This window comes from Microtus oregoni, unplaced genomic scaffold, assembly GCF_018167655.1.
Source record: "Microtus oregoni isolate MIOR12 unplaced genomic scaffold, Mior012 000022F_ref0000154, whole genome shotgun sequence".
NCBI classification, from domain to species: Eukaryota; Metazoa; Chordata; class Mammalia; order Rodentia; family Cricetidae; genus Microtus; species Microtus oregoni.
Genome location: NW_024543081.1, coordinates 4,090,677 through 4,111,836, shown reverse-complemented (window position 1 = coordinate 4,111,836; position 21,160 = coordinate 4,090,677). Strand labels below are relative to the sequence as shown.

General features: G+C 48.4%; 2 protein-coding genes across 6 annotated transcripts; one reads left to right on the top strand and one right to left on the bottom strand.

Annotated features, from left to right (window-relative positions):
- Nucleotides 1-5,544, top strand: Acr (acrosin). The gene is made up of 5 exons (XM_041672497.1): nucleotides 1-77; nucleotides 949-1,155; nucleotides 1,343-1,626; nucleotides 4,630-4,775; nucleotides 5,318-5,544. Exons 1-5 carry the CDS (start codon nucleotides 1-3, stop codon nucleotides 5,405-5,407), a joined length of 804 nt encoding a protein of 267 aa, XP_041528431.1. The 3' UTR covers nucleotides 5,408-5,544.
- Nucleotides 5,545-11,021: 5,477 nt separating this feature from the next.
- Rabl2b (RAB, member of RAS oncogene family like 2B) lies at nucleotides 11,022-20,840 on the bottom strand. 5 transcript variants are annotated; one of them, XM_041672661.1, is made up of 9 exons: nucleotides 20,763-20,840; nucleotides 19,048-19,201; nucleotides 16,827-16,856; nucleotides 15,489-15,568; nucleotides 14,646-14,725; nucleotides 12,806-12,917; nucleotides 12,415-12,512; nucleotides 12,057-12,140; nucleotides 11,022-11,889 (listed from the first exon to the last, which is right to left on the bottom strand). In XM_041672661.1, exons 2-9 carry the CDS (start codon nucleotides 19,152-19,154, stop codon nucleotides 11,809-11,811), a joined length of 672 nt encoding a protein of 223 aa, XP_041528595.1. In that variant the 5' UTR covers nucleotides 19,155-19,201; nucleotides 20,763-20,840; the 3' UTR covers nucleotides 11,022-11,808. The 5 variants fall into 5 exon arrangements, with proteins under 5 accessions (XP_041528595.1, XP_041528596.1, XP_041528593.1 ...); XM_041672662.1 differs by lacking the exon at nucleotides 20,763-20,840 and adding an exon at nucleotides 20,556-20,651; XM_041672659.1 differs by lacking the exon at nucleotides 20,763-20,840 and adding an exon at nucleotides 20,086-20,260.
- Nucleotides 20,841-21,160: the final 320 nt, after the last annotated feature.

Sequence of the window (21,160 nt, the reverse complement as noted above, 5' to 3'; positions counted from 1 at the left end):
ATGGTAGAGATGCTGCCAACTGTCATTGTGCTGGTCTTGGCAGTGTCCGTGGTTGCCAGAGATAACTCCACGTGTGAGTAAGTGTCGGGGGCACCTTGGTGGGGTTAAGAACATTACATGAATATCAGGTCCTACCTAGGCTCCCTTTGTCCAGGGCTGGGATGAGTAGTAAGCTGAGCTGTAGCAGGCTCTGGATAGTCTCACAGTTTCTGTGACCCACAATCCCGACTCAGACCCTTCCTGCTTCCGGAACTATGATCCCAGAAGCATTAGGTTTCCAGCTGCCCATGGTTTCCCAGAGAAAGAGACCCCTCATCGCTAGCTCTCTCCCCACTGCTTCTCCAGTGACTGGCTTCATTGCTTCTCAAGCATTGGGTCCTACACTTTAGGATAGACAGCTGAGGTAAACCCCCGGGGCATGAATTCAAAGGCATCATTGCCTTTACACCATTATCTGCCTGGAGACACTTATTCCTAATGGACCCACAGAGCAAGCAGCTCCAAAACTGTTGGTAGCCTTTCCACTGTGACACAGCTCATAGAATTTCCCACTCAGGAGTCTCACTGTGGTTAGCGTGACCCCAATGCTTGTGAGCCAATTGCATCAGCTTGCAGCTCCTTTGTCCAGGTGGTATAGCCCTGAGACCTCCTTAATCATGTGACGCTTGCTTGAGTCTCGCATCCAAGACTGGTCCTGAAAACCATCACACCCCTCCGCCTCCATAGCACTTTTGGCTTCTGCTATGTCCAGGGATCCCTCAATACCTCTAGGGCCCGTTTAGGTATTTCCTGGAGACTGTGGCCTCCTGCATACCCACACTTGATTGCCTGTCTTTCCCCAAAGTTCCTCCCCATTTTTCCCAGTCCTATGTCCCTGCCTCCCCCCAGGTGAGGTACAAAGACTGGATGCCTCTTCTTGGTTTGAGCAGTGTCCTGGTCTCTCCTCAGTGGCCCCTGTGGGTTACAGTTCAGGCAGCACCCACAGGCAAGTTTCCGGATTGTCGGAGGGCAGACTGCGCAGCGTGGGGCCTGGCCCTGGATGGTCAGCCTACAGATCTTCATGTCCCATAACAGCCGCAGGTACCATGCCTGTGGAGGCAGCCTGCTCAACTCCCACTGGGTGCTTACAGCTGCTCACTGCTTCGACAACAAAAAGTACGTGTGGGACTCAAAGAGGGAGGTCTCCAGAGAGCTTCTAGTGGAAAGGGACTCGCCCCAGGGGCTGTGCCCAGGGTCTCTGTGGTAACCAGCTCCTGACAGGGCTCTGAGGGTCACTCTCGCCACAGGCTTTGGTCCAGCCAGTCTGTAAATGAGAACGACGGGCTTACCTTTGTGCCCACAGAAAAGTCTATGACTGGAGACTGGTTTTTGGAGCCCAGGAAATTGAATATGGAAGAAACAAGCCAGTGAAAGAGCCTCTGCAGGAGAGATATGTGCAGAAGATTGTCATCCACGAAAAGTACAACATCGTGACCGAGGGCAACGACATTGCTCTCTTGAAGATCACTCCTCCGGTTGTGTGTGGGAGCTTCATCGGGCCCGGCTGCCTGCCTCATTTTAAGGCTGGTCCTCCCAAAATTCCCCAGACCTGCTACGTGATTGGGTGGGGATACATGAAAGAGAAGGGTGAGTATAGGTGGGGGCTCCTTGGTGGACACTGGTGCCCATTCTCCGTGCAGCCTTTTCGTGGCAGGGCTCATGTATTGATGTGTGGCTGAGCTGTTTCAGTTCTCATGGAAGCATGACTCGAGCCTACCATAGGCCCTTTCATAACTGGAGAATTCAGTGTGAGAGAAGCTGAGTCCAGTGTCTAAGGTCATGGTGTCACAATTGTCAGAGGGCATGACTGGCAATAGCCTACCTAATGGGAAGGCTGAATGGCAGGTACAATTAGACCCTTGACATATTTTACAGTGTAGCAAAGCTGTGTGGTATATCAGCCAGAGGCATACCCGCATACTCTGAGCATTGGAAACTTAAACTGAAGCAATATTTGCAAAAGACCTCTGGAGATGGCTTTGTTGTTATGGTGAAGGGCTGGCCTCTGGAGCTGAGCATCTCCAACTTCTGTGGTCTCAGATGCATCGGTTCATCACCATCAGCAAGTACCTATCCATTTTTCCTTGGATGGTCATAGCACCATGACTCATCATTTCCTTCCAAGTTACTTGGTGCTCTCTATGTAGACTGGGAAGGATGCAGGTGCTGGGTATAATTTTCTTTGGGTTGCTAGTTCAAGGCCCTTGGCATTGTCCAGCAGATCGCTTGCCATTCAAGATGAGTGTAGCTGTCTTTCTAGCCCTCTGTCCTTGTTCAAAGTGTTTGCCCTTTCCCTGGCTCAGACCTTTTAATGCACTAATGTTACCTGGCCCACACGACACCAGGTGAGTAGAGGAATGTCTTCTGTGGTAGACAAGCTGACAGGGGTACAGGAAATGTTCTAGAGTCATTAATGACCCCAGAGTTATAGCCTGAGTCCCAGACAACCTCCCGCATCCTTAAAGTCTAGGGCCACTGTTGGTACCAGGAGTACAATGTCACACTCTAAAGTCACAACACAGACGGCAGGGCATTGTAAATGGGCCAAGACCAAATAGAACATTTCTCTTGGTCACGGGCAGTGCTTTCAGCTTCAGTTCCTGTGGTTGTACAGATTTTTATTGTCACATTAGGGATGTGGAAATGTGACTGTAATTTGCTGAGCCACCATTTCTTCTTTGATCTTGGAAAACTTAGATTTTCTAATCTGGGGCAGCTGAGTCATTTGGAATGTACAACTCAGCCCTTTTTAAAGTTTGGAATTCCTGCTCCCCTCGCTTTTACTCTCTTTTCCTAAGGTGATCTCATTCTCTAGAGCAGTGGTTCTCAACCCGTGGGTCACGGCCCCTCTGACAAACCTCTGTCTCTGAGAATATTTACATTACGATTCACAACAGTAGCCAAATTACAATTATGAAGTAGTAATGAAATAATTTTATGGTTGGGGGTCATCCCAAACATGGAAAGACTGTATTAAAGGGTTGCAGTGTTAGGATGGTTGAGAACCGCTGTTTTAAAGGGTTACTCCCTGTCTTGTCCTTCAGGGGAGGGGACCTTCACCCTAGCTACTTTTGTTGGCAGGTGACTGCAGCTCTCTGATCTGCTGGTGCCTGTGGCTCTGCCTAAGTCTGAGGACACATGTTGCTCAGCCCTGTTGGAGCTGCCCTCTGGTCATAATGTGTACATTGTGTTCTTGTGGTCCTTGGGTAGCTGGTCTCCGGTCCTAGAATCCTCTGAATCAGTGGGGGTGTCTCTCGTTTTTGTCTTGCAAACAAATATCTCCTATAAAGGCCTCAGTCTTTAAAAAATCCCCAGGCTTCAAACTCCCATGACCTGTGTGTGTATATGCTTGGCTCTGCCTCTGTTCTGGGGTTGGACGAGCTACCTAGGTATTGTTCTTTTCCCTGGGATTTTAAGTTCTTACAGGCCTCTTATTTATATTGTCTGGTACCGAGAACATTCTGTTTCAGAACACCTGGCTTTTCGCAGTGAGGTCCATGACTTTCAAGACTATGGCCTCAGCCACAGATCTAAAAGGTTACCTTAATGGCTAGCAGGTTAGGGCTGTTGTTGTCTTACAGTCATTCCCACCTCAGGAGCAGTGTGTTGTACAAACTTCTCACTGATGCTTGCATGTGAGGAAAGGTGGGAGTTTTATTGAAAACAGAAAGTGAAATACCCCCCCCCAAATCCTCAGGAAACATGTATTGAACAGATAGCTACTGCCTGCCTACTGAGTGTTTAGCCCTGCATATAAGGACTCCATGCATTTCCTGTCTTACCACCCGCACTCACATGTCTTTTGTGCCTGTCTTGCGTCAGGGTGCTCCATATCTGTGCTGCCCATGACATTCAGACCCACACTGCCTTGGGAGGGTGCTATCCGAGGTGCCTCTGTTAAGGACCCTGGCTGCTTGTGACGAAGAGACAGAACCGTGCTGCTTCTGAGCATGTGTCTAAGTCAGATGCATGCTGGTTGCATGAGCTGAAGTGTAACTGTCTTTCCTAACCCCCCTGGTAGGGTCTGTGGTAGTGAATGAGGCCCTGACTCAGCTCTCCTCTTCCAAAAATCTCCTCAAAGCAGATCTGAGAGACATGGGAGGATCCCGTCTGAAGCTGGGTGGAGGAGCCCTAATGGAGGATAAAAAACAGGGAGGGTGACTTCTAGCCATACAGTGGAGGATGAAAGGTGTGTCTCAGGCATGGGCGTGGAGAGGGGCAACCCTGGCCAAATGCTGGACGTTGTGTGGGTGGTGCTCCAGTCCCTCACCCAAAATGGGAGTAATAGGACCATGGACAGTGCTTGGCATATACTAGCTGTGCCCATTAGGGCTACAGCTGACTTCCACAGTCCCTTATCCATCATGGATCTAGGTGTCATCCACCCTTCCTTTCTTGGTCCAGGCAGCCCCCACCTGCCCTTTTCACTGTGCATTTCCTCCCCTTGAGCGTGCGAGGTGAGCCTGAGGGATCTTTGTTTAGCCACAGCATGACACAGGACAGGACGGATGGAAGCGCAGAGTGTGGGGAGGAGGCGGGGCTTTCTTCGTCTCCTCCTTGAGCACTGACCACTGTGTGGCCTGGCTGCAGCCCCCAGGCCATCGCCTGTCCTGATGGAGGCACGTGTGGATCTCATTGACCTCGACCTGTGTAACTCAACCCAGTGGTACAATGGGCGTGTCACATCAACTAATGTGTGTGCAGGGTATCCTGAAGGCAAGATTGACACCTGCCAGGTAACTTCCTTCTGGTGCCCAGACCCCTGGGTCCCTCTAAGGAGCTTAGCCTCCGAGAAAGCCTCATTTTAGGTCCCTGATCTCCAGCCTCTCCTCTCTTTACCCAAGAGCCCACTTTAGTGACATCCACCATCACAACTAGTATGGGGACGATATCTACCATCTGTCCCTGCTGAGAACCAATGATCACACTTTGAATCCCAACATTAGCACACAGAATACACTGCCCAAACTTAGTCCTGGAAGACAGTGTTTTCCTCTTCCCCAGAGCACACAGTACCCAAAGCCACAGTGTTCATGGATGCAGGGAAAGCCACATGCATGTACATGTGAGCTCGTCTTATTGCAGGGCATCTCAGGACCATCCCCCTGCCCTTCATATCCCAGTGGATATTGGTAGCTCTGACTTTACCAACGGTATTGAAGGCAGCGGGAGATAATGTGGTTACAGACAGTGTTCTCCCACAGCCCCATGGCCTTCTGGGAAGGGAGAGTGGCTCAGGCTGAAAGTGACCCCTCTGTCCTTCTGGACAGGGGGACAGTGGTGGGCCTCTCATGTGCAGAGACAACGTCGACAGCCCCTTTGTGGTCGTGGGGATCACGAGCTGGGGGGTAGGCTGTGCCCGTGCTAAGCGTCCTGGAGTCTACACAGCCACCTGGGACTACCTGGATTGGATTGCTTCCAAGATCGGCCCTAATGCCTTGCGCTTGATTCAGCCAGCCACCCCTCCCCCGACGACTACTCAACCACCGGTGGTCTCTTACCACCCTTCTCCTCCTCGCCCTCCTTGGTATTACCAAAACATCCCGCCTCGACCACCTCGGCCACGACCACCTCGGCCTCTACCACATGGACCGTCTCCAGGCCAGCCCCAATCCCCGTTCCCACCCCTACCACCCCCAACCCCACTCCAACCCGTACCCTTTACTTTTGGTTCACAACGCACGAGACGCCGCACAACACTTTCTTTCGCCAAGCGTGTACAGAATCTCATAGAGGCCCTGAAGATGAGGACTTACCCTGTGCATGATTCCTCACAGTTCCATGAATCAATGAACGACGACCACCACCACCACGACGACGACGACTCCACATCTGAGCCTCTTTCCAACAAATCATTGAGCCTCTCCTTCATTCCTGAGAAAAGAAAAATGAAATAAAGCATATATTTGTATTAAAAATATTTATATACATGAGGACATGCTTTCTGGACTTCTGCCTTCCCTAACTCCACCCAAATCCCCCTCCATCAAATTTATCCCCTCCCTCTCCCATCCGCCAATAAAATGGAATTGCTCACACATTCATATTGGGTTTTTCAACATTGAATTTTAATGCTTGGATAAGGCAATTTCGGGCCATAGGCCAAAGCATGGTCCTTATTCCATACTCATTGATGCTGGTGGGTATTATATGACTCTGTTTATGTAGCTGGGGGGGGGGTGTTGAAAAAGCTCTACCTGCTGCACCAACTAAAAAGAAAGGACAGGCTCCCACTAGGAGGCCATGCTCTTTTAATGCTACCAGGAGACTGGCCCACAGAGATGCCTCTCTGTGAAAGGCCAGGCTCCTCAGAGGCACAAGGGATAGCAAGGTTGCTTGGCAGCCCAAACCAGTGTCTACCACCAAGCAGTCTTCCTTGTGACTGTCCGGACATCACTTCTTCGGGGTTATTACCGGCCTGTAGCTAAAATCTATTAGTTCCTGAATTCAGACACATAAGAACTTATCCACTAAAGCTCTCTGGGAATGACAGTGGGGGAAGGGGTATCTTACGGATGTGCTGGAGTTTGGAATGTCTTTCTTACCATCATCTGATACTTAAGAATATCCATGGTAAGGAACAGAAACTGGTTTGAATCTTTTTAGTGAAGCTATGCAGAACCAAAAGGAAAGGGCCAGAAGCCTGCTCAAGGATCAGAGAGCCCAGCAAGGCATGGACAAGGGCTGACGTTTCCTCAGAGTGACTATTGGATGCTCAGTCTAGGCATCAGACTGGTCCCATGCAGCTTGAAACGGGGGTCGGCCTTCAGCCAGATCACATTTGTTTGCAAAGTCCTGGGAAGGAAGTCCTGGTGGGCTCTCTTCTGTGGTTCACTCTGGTCAGGAATCAAATCTGGTGTTTGGATTAACTGCTTGTGTTACTAAAGATGGCAGGGCAGAGAGAGGCAACACCTCTTGAAATCACAATGAGCTTAATGTTGTACTTTGTTTTTCAGCTGTGCCGTTTGGAATTAGTAGGAGTGTGAGGCCACACTCCGACCCCTTTGTGTTAGGAATAAGATCCCGGTAGGACTTCCGCTTGATTTGACATGGCCATGTGCCTGTGTGCAGAAGCGAAGCTTTTCGCCCCACTGACACACTTCGGGTTGTATGGTCACTTTCTTGGGATCTCCCCCCCCCCCCGTCCTATTTCTAAAAGCTTGGCACCCAATGTGAGAGGCTCTTTCTCTGTGGCCAAAGGTCCTGGGAACTGATTCCCATCCTGGGAGGTGCATCCTGCTGCCTTATTGCAGTGGCCCTGGATATGGATACATTACCAAGCTCCTGAACTAATGGAAACCCAAATTGGAAAATAAATCGGCATTGTCGAGATAGGGGCCTCAAACGAGTAAGACGACAACCAGGCAACTTTCCGCGCACAAACCAAGGGAAGAAACTCGGACTATAGAGCACTGTCATGTGGTTGAGCATTTCTTTTGAAGGGTGGAAGTGGCTGAAATGTCAGTCACAGGCTTCTTCAAAGTGGAAAACAAAAGGCGCAGGGGAACACAGTGCAGGGGTTTGAGGAACTCCGGAGAGGATTTGGGAAGAAGGGAAATGAATATTGCTTGTCTGGCCTTGTCTGGTGTTCCCCATTTAGTCCATTAGGGTGAACTTTGAGTTTCTGAACCAAGAGAAGAAGAAAAACAACAAAACCTGGATGTGTTAATACTGCTTTGGTGGGTGGACACCCTGGGGGTTGTCTGAGTGTGACAGAAATGTTCACTCCCTTGGGATGCAGCTCCAGCTTCCTGCCAGGGCAAAGCAGTTTGCATGGAGTTCAGGTGGTATGAGGGTATCCACACAAACTCCCATGTTTTTCAAGGGTCTTCACTACAGGAGAAGAGAGGCAGTTGAACCTCTGATCAAGACATTACGGTTCAAGAGAAGTATGGGAAACCCGGCTCCCTCTTTGGGTAAGCAGAAGGACAAAAGATCTGAGACCGATAAGAATCAAATGTCTTCTAAAGTGCATGCTCCAGTATCCGGGAGAACAAAAGGGGGACATAAACCACAGCTTAAGACTGGGTGTCTTAGGATTTCCACTACTGTGATAAAACACGACCAAAAGCAACCTGGGGAGGAAAGGGTTTATTTTAGCTTATAGTTCTCAGGTCTATACTTCATCATTGAGGGAAGTCAGAGCAGGAACTCAAGCAGGGCAGGAACCTGGAGGGAGAAGCTGAGGCAGAGGCCATGGAGGAGTGCTGCTTACTGGCTTGCTCCTCATGGCTTACTTGGCCTGCTTTCTTATACTACCCAGGACCACCAGTCCAGGAATGGCATCACTCACAGTGATCCACATCAATCATTAAGACATTGCCTATAGGGCAATCTTATGAAGACTTTTCCCTAAGATTCCCTCTTCTTGGTATACATAGCTTTGTGTCAAGTGGACAAAACCCAGCCAGGACACTAGGTAGGTGAGCTTACAGAATATGTTAATAAAAGGCCAAGAGTGTGGAGGAGGTGATTATGCTCTTTGCTGGAGAAAGGTGATGTAGGAGGGTCTTCTGTCTATGGGTTACTTTCATTGGTCAAATAAACTGCCTTGGCCTTTTGATAGGCCAGCCCTTAGGTGGGTGGAGTAGACAACAGAATTCTGGGAGGAAGAAGGCAGTGAGGCAGATGCCATGAAGCTCTGGCCCGAGATGGATGTAGGTTAGAATCTTCCCGGTAAGCGACAACCCCGTGGTGATACACAGATTACTAGTTATGGGTTAAAGCAAGATGTGACAGTGAGCCAATGAGAGGCTAGAGCTAATGGGCCAGGCAGTGTTTAAATGAATACAGTTTCCATGTAGTCATTTTGGGTAAAGCTAGCCGGGCGGCGGGAAGTGGCCCGCAGTTCCTCATTACAACAGAAAGGGACCTGGGGTCCTCTTTTCTCTGAAGCAACAGCAATAAAGTAAACAAGAGAAGAGAGAGCCCACCTTCTAAGGGGTCCTCTTGATCACCTCTCTTTCCATCTGTGCTTGGAGCCCCAGTTCTGAACTGCCAGCTCTAGTACGAGGTTCTTTTTATTTCTCAATCTCTAGATTAAGAATGAATCTTGAGCAATGACACAAGGATACCCCAAATTTTCCCTTTTCAGCAAAGGAATCCCCTCCATTCATAGTCTCATTCAGCAATATTCTGGGTGGGAAAAAGACAGTATTGTTAGCATCCCCCTTCCCAGTTCAGAGGCCTTAAATTCATAAAGGGAGCTAACGCCTTTGCTAGAACACCCATATGTGATGTCTGGTCAATTGGACCAATACCGTGGGCCCCAACTTTATACCTCTCATACCATAGCTGATGCAAAAGCATGAGGATTTTATTAATTCTGTCATGACAGGGTCCCTCAGCATTTGGGAAGCCGAGAGACCTCGAATAGCTGGTACAGGCTACTTTTAAAGGAGAAGGCCACAGAAGCAAGGGGGGTTGTTCTTTGACTATTATGATTGGCTTATTCGAAAGGGCTATTACCAACAATTGGCTGGAGAGCTGTTGCCAGATCAGATGAGGTAAGAGGTCATTTTGACCCCGTTTCCCAGGGGACTGAATCAAAACATATGTGTATGGGTAATTGTTCAGAAACTGAGTCAACATCTTAAAGGTTATCTTGCCCCAATTTCTGGAGAACGTACGTGCATGTGTAGCTGTTAGGTCCTTGGTACCCAGGGGAGGAGGGGAAGCACTAAGGCACGGAGGCTGAGAGGGTTCAGAATTGTCAGAAATGGCTTCAGAATTGTCTTAAAGTTTTATACTTCAAGGAAACCTCATACAAGACAGCTATGTGGAACAAATACTGGTACATTTTTTAGTACATAAAGTATATCTCAATAAAGCTATTTACATAAAAGAAATACTGGGATAGAATGTACTCTGTGGCAGAGCACTTTTATGAGGTCCTGGGTTCAATGCCCAAAACTGGAACACACGTGTGTGCAACACACACACACACACATACACACACACACCCTATTAACCATTTACAATAACTATTTTCTTTCCTTTTTAGGTAGAGTTTCACTCTATAGCTCTGGATAGACTGGAATTCACTATGTACCAGGCTGGACTTGAACTCAGAGATCTACCTGTTTCTGCTTCCTGAGTGCTGGGATTAGTTCCACCATGCCCTGCCCAGCAACAAGCTTTTATTTTTGTTCTAGAAATCTTACCTCGTCTGTGTCATGCATTCCTGAAAATTCCTGATCAGAAGTCCAAGTTGAATATGCGACTATGGCTTTAAGGGGAAAACACACTTGTTGCTGAGCTCTCAAATCAATGTTTAATTAAAAAACCCCACAAACAATAAATTCCACTGAAATGGTCTCCTGTAGTCAATTAAGAGTTAATATGGAGCGAGGTGGTGGTGGTGCACATCTGTAATCCTAGCACTCGGGATCTCTGGGAGTTTGAGGCCAGCCTGGTCTATAAGAGCTAGTTCCAGGACAGGCACCAAAGCTGCAGAGAAACGCTGTCTCGAAAAACAAACAAACAAAAAAAGAAGAAAAAACCCTAAAAGAGTTAATTTGGACTCCAGCATGGTGGCAGATCAAGGCAGTCTTCCTCCACCAGTGTGGTTGATGATGTTTTCCTTGTATATTTCGGGTCATAAAGAACAGATACTTAGTGTGGTGGTCTGAATGAGAATGGCTCCCATTAGTCCATCTTTGAATGTTTGGTTCCCAGTTGGTAGAACTGCTAGGAGGGATTAGTGTGGCCTTGTTGGAGGTGTCTCACTGGGGATGGGCTGCATCCGACCACGCCATTCACCATTCCCCACTGGTTCTCTCTGCCCTGTGCTTGTGGATCAAATGCAAACTTCAGCTACTGCTCCAGCTCCATGCCTTCCTGCCTGCAGCCATACTCCCCAGCACAATGGGCCTGGGCTCGCCTTCTGGAACTGTGGGAGCCCCTTAAATGCTTTCTTCTGTAAGTCATGGTCATAGTGTTGTGTCACGGCAACAGAAAGACACTAATACACTTAATGTTTATGAAACTGAATCTTTATTGTAAAAAAGGAAACAATACAAACAAAATAATACAGACAATGCAAACGATGCTCAAGACAGTCATAAGAGCAAACTAACAAGCTGTGGACGCACGGCAGCTCTTCCTCGGCCATTTCCTGCCATCCACAGAAGATGAGTGTTTAACCTGCTCTAGACAAGTGGAGTGCTCTCTGCCCTGAGATGGAGGCTTTAAAAGCTGTTGTTTATGTGGTGGGGAACAGTAATGTGTGTGTATGACTAGATATGGCTAGACTTGCCATGCTGTCACGTGACTGCAATAGCCTGCTCCTGTGCTCCCAACCTGACCAAGAAGAGCTCCTGAAACAGCACTAAAAAAATCTGGAATTAACAGTTGTCTGTCCAAAATAATGTTGAAAAAGTTGGTTGGGAAACTTAGAGGGAAAATGGACAGAAGTGTCACAGCTTCTGCAGGACACATTCTGTCCACAAGAGTGCAAGGAGAGTCCCTGAGGTCAGTTTGGGATGAAGGACGACAAACTTAAGTGTCTAGTAAGAAGACATGAATGTGTTCACTGACTCTACACTGCCAGGCTGCTGGTGGGGTGGAGAGATGTCAAAGACACGGATCCCTCACCATGCTGCAGGAAGGTGGTGGGATATCATGTCTGTCTAGTGTGTTTGTGTTGACCTCATCATAGACCACAGAACAGTGGGTTTGCAGGAAGCTGAGCAGGGGCAGCCTGGAGAGGTTCTCCAGAGATACTGAATATTCCAAATGGGGCTCAGGCATGTGTGGGTGTCCTCTTGATTAAGGAGGGGATGGGCTCTTGATCACGTCACTCTGCTCTCTGTCTGGTGCGTCCTCCTCTTTCTGTTCCAGCTTAAAGTTCTGTGGACAAGGTCATAGGTGATGCCCGTCCCCGCATTTGTCCAATTGTGGTTCTAAGGCACTTAGGGGTGGCAAGGCAGGCAAAACCCCGAATGTTGGGTTACAGTTTATATCTCTGAAGAAATCATCTACTTTTTCTATCATACCAGAAACTGGGCCAGACTTACCTCAAGCTCCTGTAAAACCTCATCCATGAAGTCCTGGGAACTTTCCTTGTAAGCCACAGCTAATCGAATTGCATCATTGAAGAGCTGAAGGTAAGGCAGAAACGGCAGAAGTCCAGCAGTGGGCAGGATCCTGGGCTCTACCTTTATAATCCGCAGTCTCCCTCTCCACTGGCCCTTCTCATCACCCTGACCCCACCGTCAGTGGACTTTGTCTCACCAAATGTGGTCCTCCCAGGCTCGTTCCTCTCCGCTGCACCCCGCCCCTCACTGTCCTAGTTTTCCCCCTTTCCCTTCCCTCCTCCCTGGAACTCCAGGGCTTATAAGCCGCTTCAGCAGACTGCCTCTGGTTTGCCATTACCTTCACAACATTGGTTCCATCAGCAGCGGAGACAAAGTACAGGGGCAAGGAGAACTTCTTGGCAAAACTGAAGTTCTTTTGAGTCATCTGTATGTCTGCTGCAGAGAGAAGAGCATTGGCCTGTCCACCCAGGGAAAGGGAGGAGTTCAGAGGGAGGGTCAGTGGAGGCTCTGCACTAGGAAGTAGGGAAGGGACAATCAGGGACTGCCCTCAAAATAGTTAACAGGGATCTGCATCTTGGGAGGGCAGGTTTTGCTGCTGGCATCCCCATGGGGAAGGGAATATCTTGGGAAGGAAAAATGACTGACAGCTACCCATTCTTTGAAAGAAGGAAATGTGTGGTGCTGGGTCCCCAGGAATTACTGTCACCCAGGTGCAGGGATGGCCCCACCATCAATTTTATTGGCCACCAGGATGCATGGGATCTCCGGCCTGAACTCCCGAAGTTCTGCATACCAGGTACCCAGGTTCTTATAAGTGATTTTCCTCTGGACATCAAATACCTACAGAAGGTAGAAGACAGTTTAGATGTGCCAAAGTACTTTATCAGTTCCAGACAACACACAGCCAAATAGGTATATATAAAAGACCAGCTCCAGAAGAGGACCACAGAGAAACCAATGGGCATGTACCATAGATGAAGTTGGTCCCAGACAGAAACTAAAATGGTTCCCTCCTCTCTCTCTCTCTCTCTCTCTCTCTCTCTCTCTCTCCCCCCCCTCTCCCTCTCTCCCCTTTCTCTCTCTCCATCTCTGACTTCTGGGGTTATACTGCTCCATTTGCCTTATTTCACACTTTTATTTAGTACCCTTGGTTATCAGAATTAAGAATTTTTAAGTTTTCAAGCAAGGGCTTTTGTGCTCAAGGAACTATGGAGGAAAGGTGATGAGTTCCTTCTGTGACCCCCCTCTCACTGTCTTTACCTACCTGTGCATACCACTATCAGTCTATATGCACAAGGAGTCAGGAGCCCTGTGCATGCACACAGGGAAGAGCAGAGAAGCAGGTGGGAGATGGTGCCATTTAAGCAGAGACTGAACCATGAGCAGCAGTTTCACTGCAAGGGTATAAACTGCAGAAGGGTGAGGGAAGAGCAGATGGGGGATGCTGAGAAGAACGGACCAGTCCTTTCTGTATCCCCTTTGTGCTACTCCTCATGGATGAGATGGTACCCACTCAAATGAGAGCAGTGGTAGGCATATTGTAGGAGGTAGGGCTAGACCGGTTAGGTGGTGTCAAATGCTATAAAATGCCAGGGCAAACATTTTGTAGGTAGACTTACACCAGTGGTGTTAACTTATCCACCCCGTGGGTTCTTATCAGACATGTGGCACCTTGTTTCCTTCCTTTGTGATAGAGCCAGAGTGACTTACAGAGCTGTCACCCAACAATGTGGTTCCTACCTGGTTCTCTTTGGGCACTCAGCCATGAGGTGTAGCTGCCATTCTGTGAGCAAGTCCACACCAGCTTTTACTGACAAAGTGTTCTCACTTGGTGACAATGCCTAGGGTTCACAATTCAGAGAACTAGACTATGGGGCTGGGGTTCAGCTCAGTAGAGAACACATACTAAACATGCACAGAGTCTTGGGTTTATTCCCTAGTATTACACCCAATCCGAATCAAACCGACTCATGCCACAGATGCTTGGTATGGTATTCATGAGAATCTTTTATCCGTGGCTTAAAATAAAAACATATTCCTTCAAAGCATGTAAGAGTGGTGGCCTAGAAAATGAGCCTGGGAGCTGCGGGGCAGGAGCGCCCAGGAGACAGATTTTCAATCTCACTTGGGTCCTGTGCACACTGACTTTTGGGTACTTTTGTGCCATCTGGGGGACCCATGGTAACTATCCTAGGTAGCACAGTGAGAGCCTGGGAGGGAGGTGAGGGCTGACCCGAGAGGACAAGGTCTCAGAGGCAGTGGGTGATAGTGGGGGTTCTCTTCAAGTTTCACTGTGGCCTTGTCTCAGCCATGTTTTCCTTGGACACTACAATGGTTACAGGAGCCCAACTTCTTTTTCTTTTCTTTTCTTCTTCTTCTTCTTTTTTAATCTGCCCTCATCTTAGGATAGCTCCTCTGTCATTTTTTTTTTAAGCAGCTCTAGGGTGAAGCGTTTGGGTGGTCTCGAACCCTCTCCTACACATCTATATCTGGTAGTGGGGCCATGGCTCCTTACCCCTGGGCCAGAATTGCCTAGTGCCATTTTTTACCACACGGTTGGTTTCATACCATGATGCAGGCGTGAGCCTTGTGGTAGTAGGAGGCATGCATGCTCTGGAACCGCTCCTGGCCTGCTGTGTCCCAGAAGTCTGCAACATGAACACAACTCTGTCTGCCCAACGGGGTTGGAGGGCAGAGACCCCCCACATGCCCCAGGCATTTCCATGCAGGTCTCTATGCAGAAACATGCATGCACTGGGAGAGGTGTGTGTGCACTGGTAGTGTGGGAAGACATGGAACCAGAAGGAGGACAGTGTAGATAGCAGCCCCAGAAGGGAAAAAGGAGGTACCCTTTGTCCTCACACTGAAGACACGGGGCCCTTCAAAACTGAAATTCCCAGATGGTGGACATTCAGGGGTGGCCTAGTGACCCCACAGGAAGGTCATGTTCTACATTTGAGAAGTAGTCAGACCACAGATGTATTTCTGTTTTTCTTTTTCTCTCTTTCTTGAAACAGGGTTTCTCTGTAGCGTTGGAGCCTGTCCTGGCACTCACTCTGTAGACTAGGCTGGCCTGGAACTCACAGAGATCCACCTGCCTCTGCCTCCTGAGTGCTGGGATTAAAGGCATGTACCACCACCACCCAGCAACACAGATGTATTTCTTGGTACTGGCTGAATGCTAATCCCTGTCAAAGGCCTCTGTGCTCCTCTTCCCTCTTCCAATGTCTGCTTTTCTAAATCCCGACTTCCACATTCGTCCTGGCCTGGGTGTTACGAGACTGTATGTGCTGTGTGCCTCTATACATGCTCTCTGACTTCCCATTCTTCTTCTTCTTTTACTCTCCCGTGAGCCTCTTTCCTACCACCCCCATCCCCTGCTCAGCGTGGCTTGGGGCCCATGCTGCTCACCCACAAGGATGGTCTTGCCGTCTACTGTGGCCGTGTGCTTATACAGGGTCAGAGCATATGTGGACAGTTGTTGTGGCTGACTGGATGCAGGTTAAGGAGCAAAGGTGAATACAAAGAGCTAAGGAAATGGGGAAGGGGGACATTTGTGTGATAGAATGGGCCCCCTTCTTACTTAGCTTTTCTTAATTTTTTGAGACAGGTCTCACTCGGTAGCTCTGGCTGACCTGAAACTCACTATGTAGACCAGGCTGGCCTCAAACTCAGAGATCTGCCTGCCTCTTTGCCTCCCAAGTGCTGGGATTAAAGGCCTGGGCCACCATGCCTGGTCCTTTTTTTATTGAGATAGTTTTTCCAATGTAGCTCAGGGTGGTCTCAAATTTGTGGCTATCCTTCTGACTTTGTCCTCCCTAAAAAGAAGTTAGATTTCAAGTTGAATGAACTCTATAGACAGACAGGCCCAACTTTAGTGACACAAGGTTTAAGAAAGGACCTGGGCACCTCAGTGTGAGGTAACATGGAGCAGGGTTTTATAGAAAAGCTGTCTTAAATGGTAACAAAATGCAAGAAAATGTAACTGTGGACACTTGGAGTCTTTTGTGGACAGAGTTCTTATAGGCTAGAGCATCATGACTGCCCCACAGTAAACACCAAAGGCCAGGCAGCTGACAAAGTATCTACAGATTAAAGTTCACTTGTGTGTAAAACACTAACAAAATACCTGAAAAACAGCATCCTTTGAAGCGGAAATATGCTGGACAGTTTACTGAGCAAAGATGAAGCAATTAGGTGGGGTTTGGTACAGATTGAGAGATATCAGCCTTTGGGGGCTAAGGCCAGGGGAGAGAGTCACAGGTCTTGCACTATTGCATGCAACCCTCAGGGGTCCACTTGGGGAACTTTAAGAAGCTCTCAGTTATGGCTCCTTACTCCAAATCTGTACAATGCAACAGTTCACAGTATGAAGGAAAAGCCAACACCCTACATTTTATAAAGCTTATTCCTATCAAAGACATTTTAGGCTCTGAGGAAAGGGGTGAGATGATTTACCCAAGGTCAGAACTAAGGAGGAGGCAAGACTGGCATCCAGGCATTTGATATAGACTAAGTGCTGTCTGCTATTCTTCCTGTCTTCCTGGCAGAAACCCCACTATACGTTAGCTCTAGACCCAACAGCCTGGATTCTATAATGCAGTTTGGGTCAACCAGTGAGGAGCTGGTGTGCAGGAAAACCATTGATCTTTCTTGGGCTGTGGGTATAAAGGAGTGGAGTGGAGGTTAAGATGCATGAGAGTGGGAAAAGCCACAGGGACAAAGGACAGTTCAAGTCTTTAAGGATACAATCCATCCATGAGAAACCTCTCCATGAGTCTGTAAGGGAAATGTGTGAGGTCACAGGTCACGTAGCATCTCTAACTTCTTGTCCCTACTTTATCACCCCTGGGCTGACAACCTGGAAGCCACCTGGGGCTTCTTATCTCCTGTGGATTTTCAGTCTGTTTCTAGTCAGCCTGCACTGTGGGAATCACCACTACCAAGGCCAAACAGCCAACCCACTGGTGCCACTCTCTGGGTCAACCTGCATGGGGCTCTCTGACCCCTTATTTCCATCTCACATACTGCTACACACAGAATTACCCATCTATGCAGGGGAAACTGAGGCCAAGAAGACTATTCTTCAATCGGTAGTCATTTTCTCAAGACTCTGCTGTTCCTTAAGGCTTTGCTTAGATGTCACCTGAGCAGGAAGGTGACTGTAGGAGGTAAGAAGTTCCACCTGGTTTGAACTCTTTCGTTTCTCCCTGACCTGCATAGAACCCCAACAGAAACACTTGTTGATTTACCTTAATGCCTCTACCAATCAGAACAGAGGATGTGGCACAGCAGTTTGGGAAGCTATAGTCTACGGGTATCTCCCAATGTCCAGGCAGTGCACTGGTGCCCAGTCAGCATCTGAACACATAGATGTGAATACAGCTAACAAGCTTAGTTTGGTATACGTCTTGGAGTCACAGGACAGCCTTGAAAACTTTTCTTGGTATTATAACTACTGGCTCCCAATCAGACCATACAGTAAATCTGAAGAAAGAACAAAACAACAAACCTCCCATCTCCTAGAAAGATATTAAAATCATATGTATATGTATATATATGTATATATACATATACTTTACATAACAGTCATGTAAGTTTTAAATAAAAACAAACAGATTTTAACGCTCCTATGATTATTAAATTTCAAATGTCAACATGATGCAGTCTAGAATCACCTGGCAGGGGGCCTTGGGGCCTTGAAATACTGAAAACTGGCAGAGAATTCTTGAGTCACATGAAATGAAAACGAGGTTTTCTCTCCCACCAACCTTCTTCTAGACACAGATTCTACCATGGTCTCTCTCTCTGCTTAAGGTCTCAAAGGGGCTGGGAACTACTAGTCTTTAAAATGTCCTAAAGGCCAGAACTGTGTTAGTCTTTCAATGTTCTGTTAACAACTTAGATTTTTTAAAAAAAACTACATTAAGTTAGGCTAATGCTGACTTAGGAAGCCCCCTGGGCTTCTCACTAGCCCAAATTTCCCTAAAGGTCCATCAGTTGCTAAGTCAACAACTGGTCTTTCCTTGTCTGCCACTTTGGTTTTCTGTGTCAGTTCTAAATTCAAGTGTGGACGAAGGACTGCTATTTACTGGGTAAGCTTCCAAATCCTTACCTTAATTGTAAGGGATATTGTTGAGGTTAAGACAATTGTAAAATATGACAGCAGAACTTTAACATAAGGTAGAGAAACAAATGTGAATTCATGAAGCTGGCCTAAAACCAGCAAGGCCTCTAGGGACTCCTCATAGCTATCTGGGTCTAAAGTAGAATGTGAGGTGATCTGGGATCTGGCGAGGTGGAAGACTAAACCAGACATTTATGTAGGAACAACTCTATCCTCATTCTTTGACAGCAGAAATGGGCATGCACCCTCGCTACCTCACCCTGGATGGGTGAGAGGTGGGATGCTGGTGGAGATAGGCCAAAAAAGGACCGCAGAGCCTTTCTTCAGCTCTCCAGGGGCGGGTTCTATCCCTGCTCAGGCAGGCGCTGAAGGCAGAGGAATAATCCCATTTTTAACACCATCTCAGTCAACATCATTGCTATCTGTGCTTTCCAACTCAGGGAGTCCCTCCCAGAAAGCATCTTTACTGCCTCTATTCTACCCATCACATTCTTCTCTCCATCCCTGTCCCAACCTAGCCGTCCCTCAACCCTCACACACGTAGTGACACCCCACTTGCGACCTCTTTACTCTGTACTATTCCAGCGATTCCCAGGGTGACCCACTCTACAGCTTCTGTCAAGACTCAGAAGGTTCCCCGATTTCTGTCCCTTTGGCTCTCTCCCATTTCCTCATAAACATGGTTATAGACATGAGCCTGTTGTTCACATATACATACACTTGGGCTCCAGTCAAACCTCCCCCTCTTCAGCTAATAGAAACCACACTCTTCTTCATTTCTGGAGGACTTTTCTAACCAAGCCATTCTGGGATTGTTTCTTCTTCCCTAATCTCCCAACATACTTGGACTTGCCCACCGCACTGTCCCCCAGGCAGATGATCTTCACGTTGTCATGGGCATCGTATTTCTCTTGGTCCAGCTCACAATGTTTGGCTCTGTCCCCTGCCATTAGCTCTTGGCTGTAGACAAGACCCAGTCTTGGAGTCTTATCACTGTCTGGAAAAGTCAACGAGAAGCCACTGTTAGAGATGAGAGCTCCCTTCAGTTAAATCCACTTTCTTCTTTTTCCTGAAGAGCAGATGGAGGACCCAAGGACACACACACATCCTGACAACTTGGCCACCATCTACTGAGCCTTAGGGCTGCAGCTCTGCCTCTGGATTCTTCTGTCATTTCCTGTTGCAGATGTGCTCGGGCCACACCTCTCCTCCTACCTTCCAGACTAGATTTACAAGTTCAACATACAAGTGTCCTTACTTGTAAAACACAAAGCAACAACAACAAATAGTGCCTAAGTCACAAAGTAAAAACGAGGGGACACTAACCATACAATCTGTGATGCCTGACCTATATTATTGGCCTACCTTCCCGTTCCACCTTGTTGCCATCAGCAGCTGCCTCACACCCCCTTCACCTTAGTATTCCTCACGACTTTCTTTGGCAGGTGCTATTTTCAACCTCCAGTACAGTGGTTCTCAACCTTCCTATTGCTGCGACCCTTTAATATCCCCTCATGTTATGGCGACCCCAACCATAAAGTTGTTTCATTGCTACTTCATAACTGTAATTTTGCTACTGTTACGAATCATAATGCAAATACCTGTGTTTTCCGATATTCTTAAGGGACCCCTGTGAAAAGGTCGTTCGAGCTTCCAAAGGGTCGTGACCCACAGGTTGAGAAATGCTGCTCTAGTAGTTTCTAACGTTTTCTAAATGTAGGTGATTCAAACCATATCTACATCAAGATTTTGTCCTTCACGGCCTGAACTCAAATATTCAGCTGCTCATTAGATTTGTAACTAGGGCATATAGGAACGCGACCCTAAACATAAACAGTACTTTAGCTCCGTGCAAACTCATATTCCTATTTCCATAAGTACAAGACATTGGTGTCAGTCAGTGTCAACACCGGTGTGTCGCAGCGTCTCTAGCCTGGTCCACTCGCTTCATACCCAAACAAAACTGCTAGGGTTGCCCAATCCAGCTTCTAACTGGGCGCACAGCAATTACACTTCAGAGCAGCAGCAGTTCGCACTCAACTAATCATTAACTAGAGCAGACATTGAAGCAGGCTCAGTTGGCTGCAGTGAGGGACATGACACCAGTCTGGAATACAAATCAGCAACAGGGTCCCGCGTTTGCACGACTGTATTTCGGCACAGCCTCGGCCCACGCAGGAACTCAGGCTCCAGCAGTGACTATAGGAGAGCACAGCGGGGACTCTGCCCCTTCAACCTCCATCCTGCAGAGGGAGTGATCCGTTAGAAAGCCAACCCCCCAGTCTATCGATTCGTGAAGGAACCCCTCAGTGACTGCCACTGTCCTCACACACTAGTGGCGGTAAACTCACTTTCGTGTGACAAACGTTTTTAGGCGTCCCACCAGGCCTAACCACCGTCTCTCGTAAAGGACTCGCGAACCGCGGTCGGGCCTCCGCCCGGTCCCCGCCTTCCCTACCCCCCACCTCTCAGGCGGGTTTTCCAGGCACTTTGTCCTCGCCGCGGCCTCGATGCGCTCGCCCACCACAGGCCCTGGGCCACCAAGGCAGCCGGCTTACCCGCTAACAGGAGACCGCGCTCCGGTAGCGGCTCGGCCGCGTCTCCGCCGCTGCTACGCGACCGCACCAGGACCCCGAGCTGGGCTGTCCCGCAAAGGCCCGAAGGACCCCGGGGCGCGGGCTGGCTAGCGCAGTGCCTGGCTGCCTGGCACCCTCCAGGATGACACTTCTGTGGCATTGACCAGGAGCTCGGCACAGTGGCTGCACTCGGCTACTGGCCAGGGGTGGGAGTGGGAACCGCAAGTTGGAGAGGCAGCTGAGCAGCCACAGGTTGCTGCAGGTTGTGGTACCTTGATAGGAGAAATCTAAGCAAGTTTCTCGACTTTCTCAATCTGTGGGCTATCACTGTATTCTGTTTATGCGGTCGGATGAATGTGTGGGTTGTGGGACACATTTGG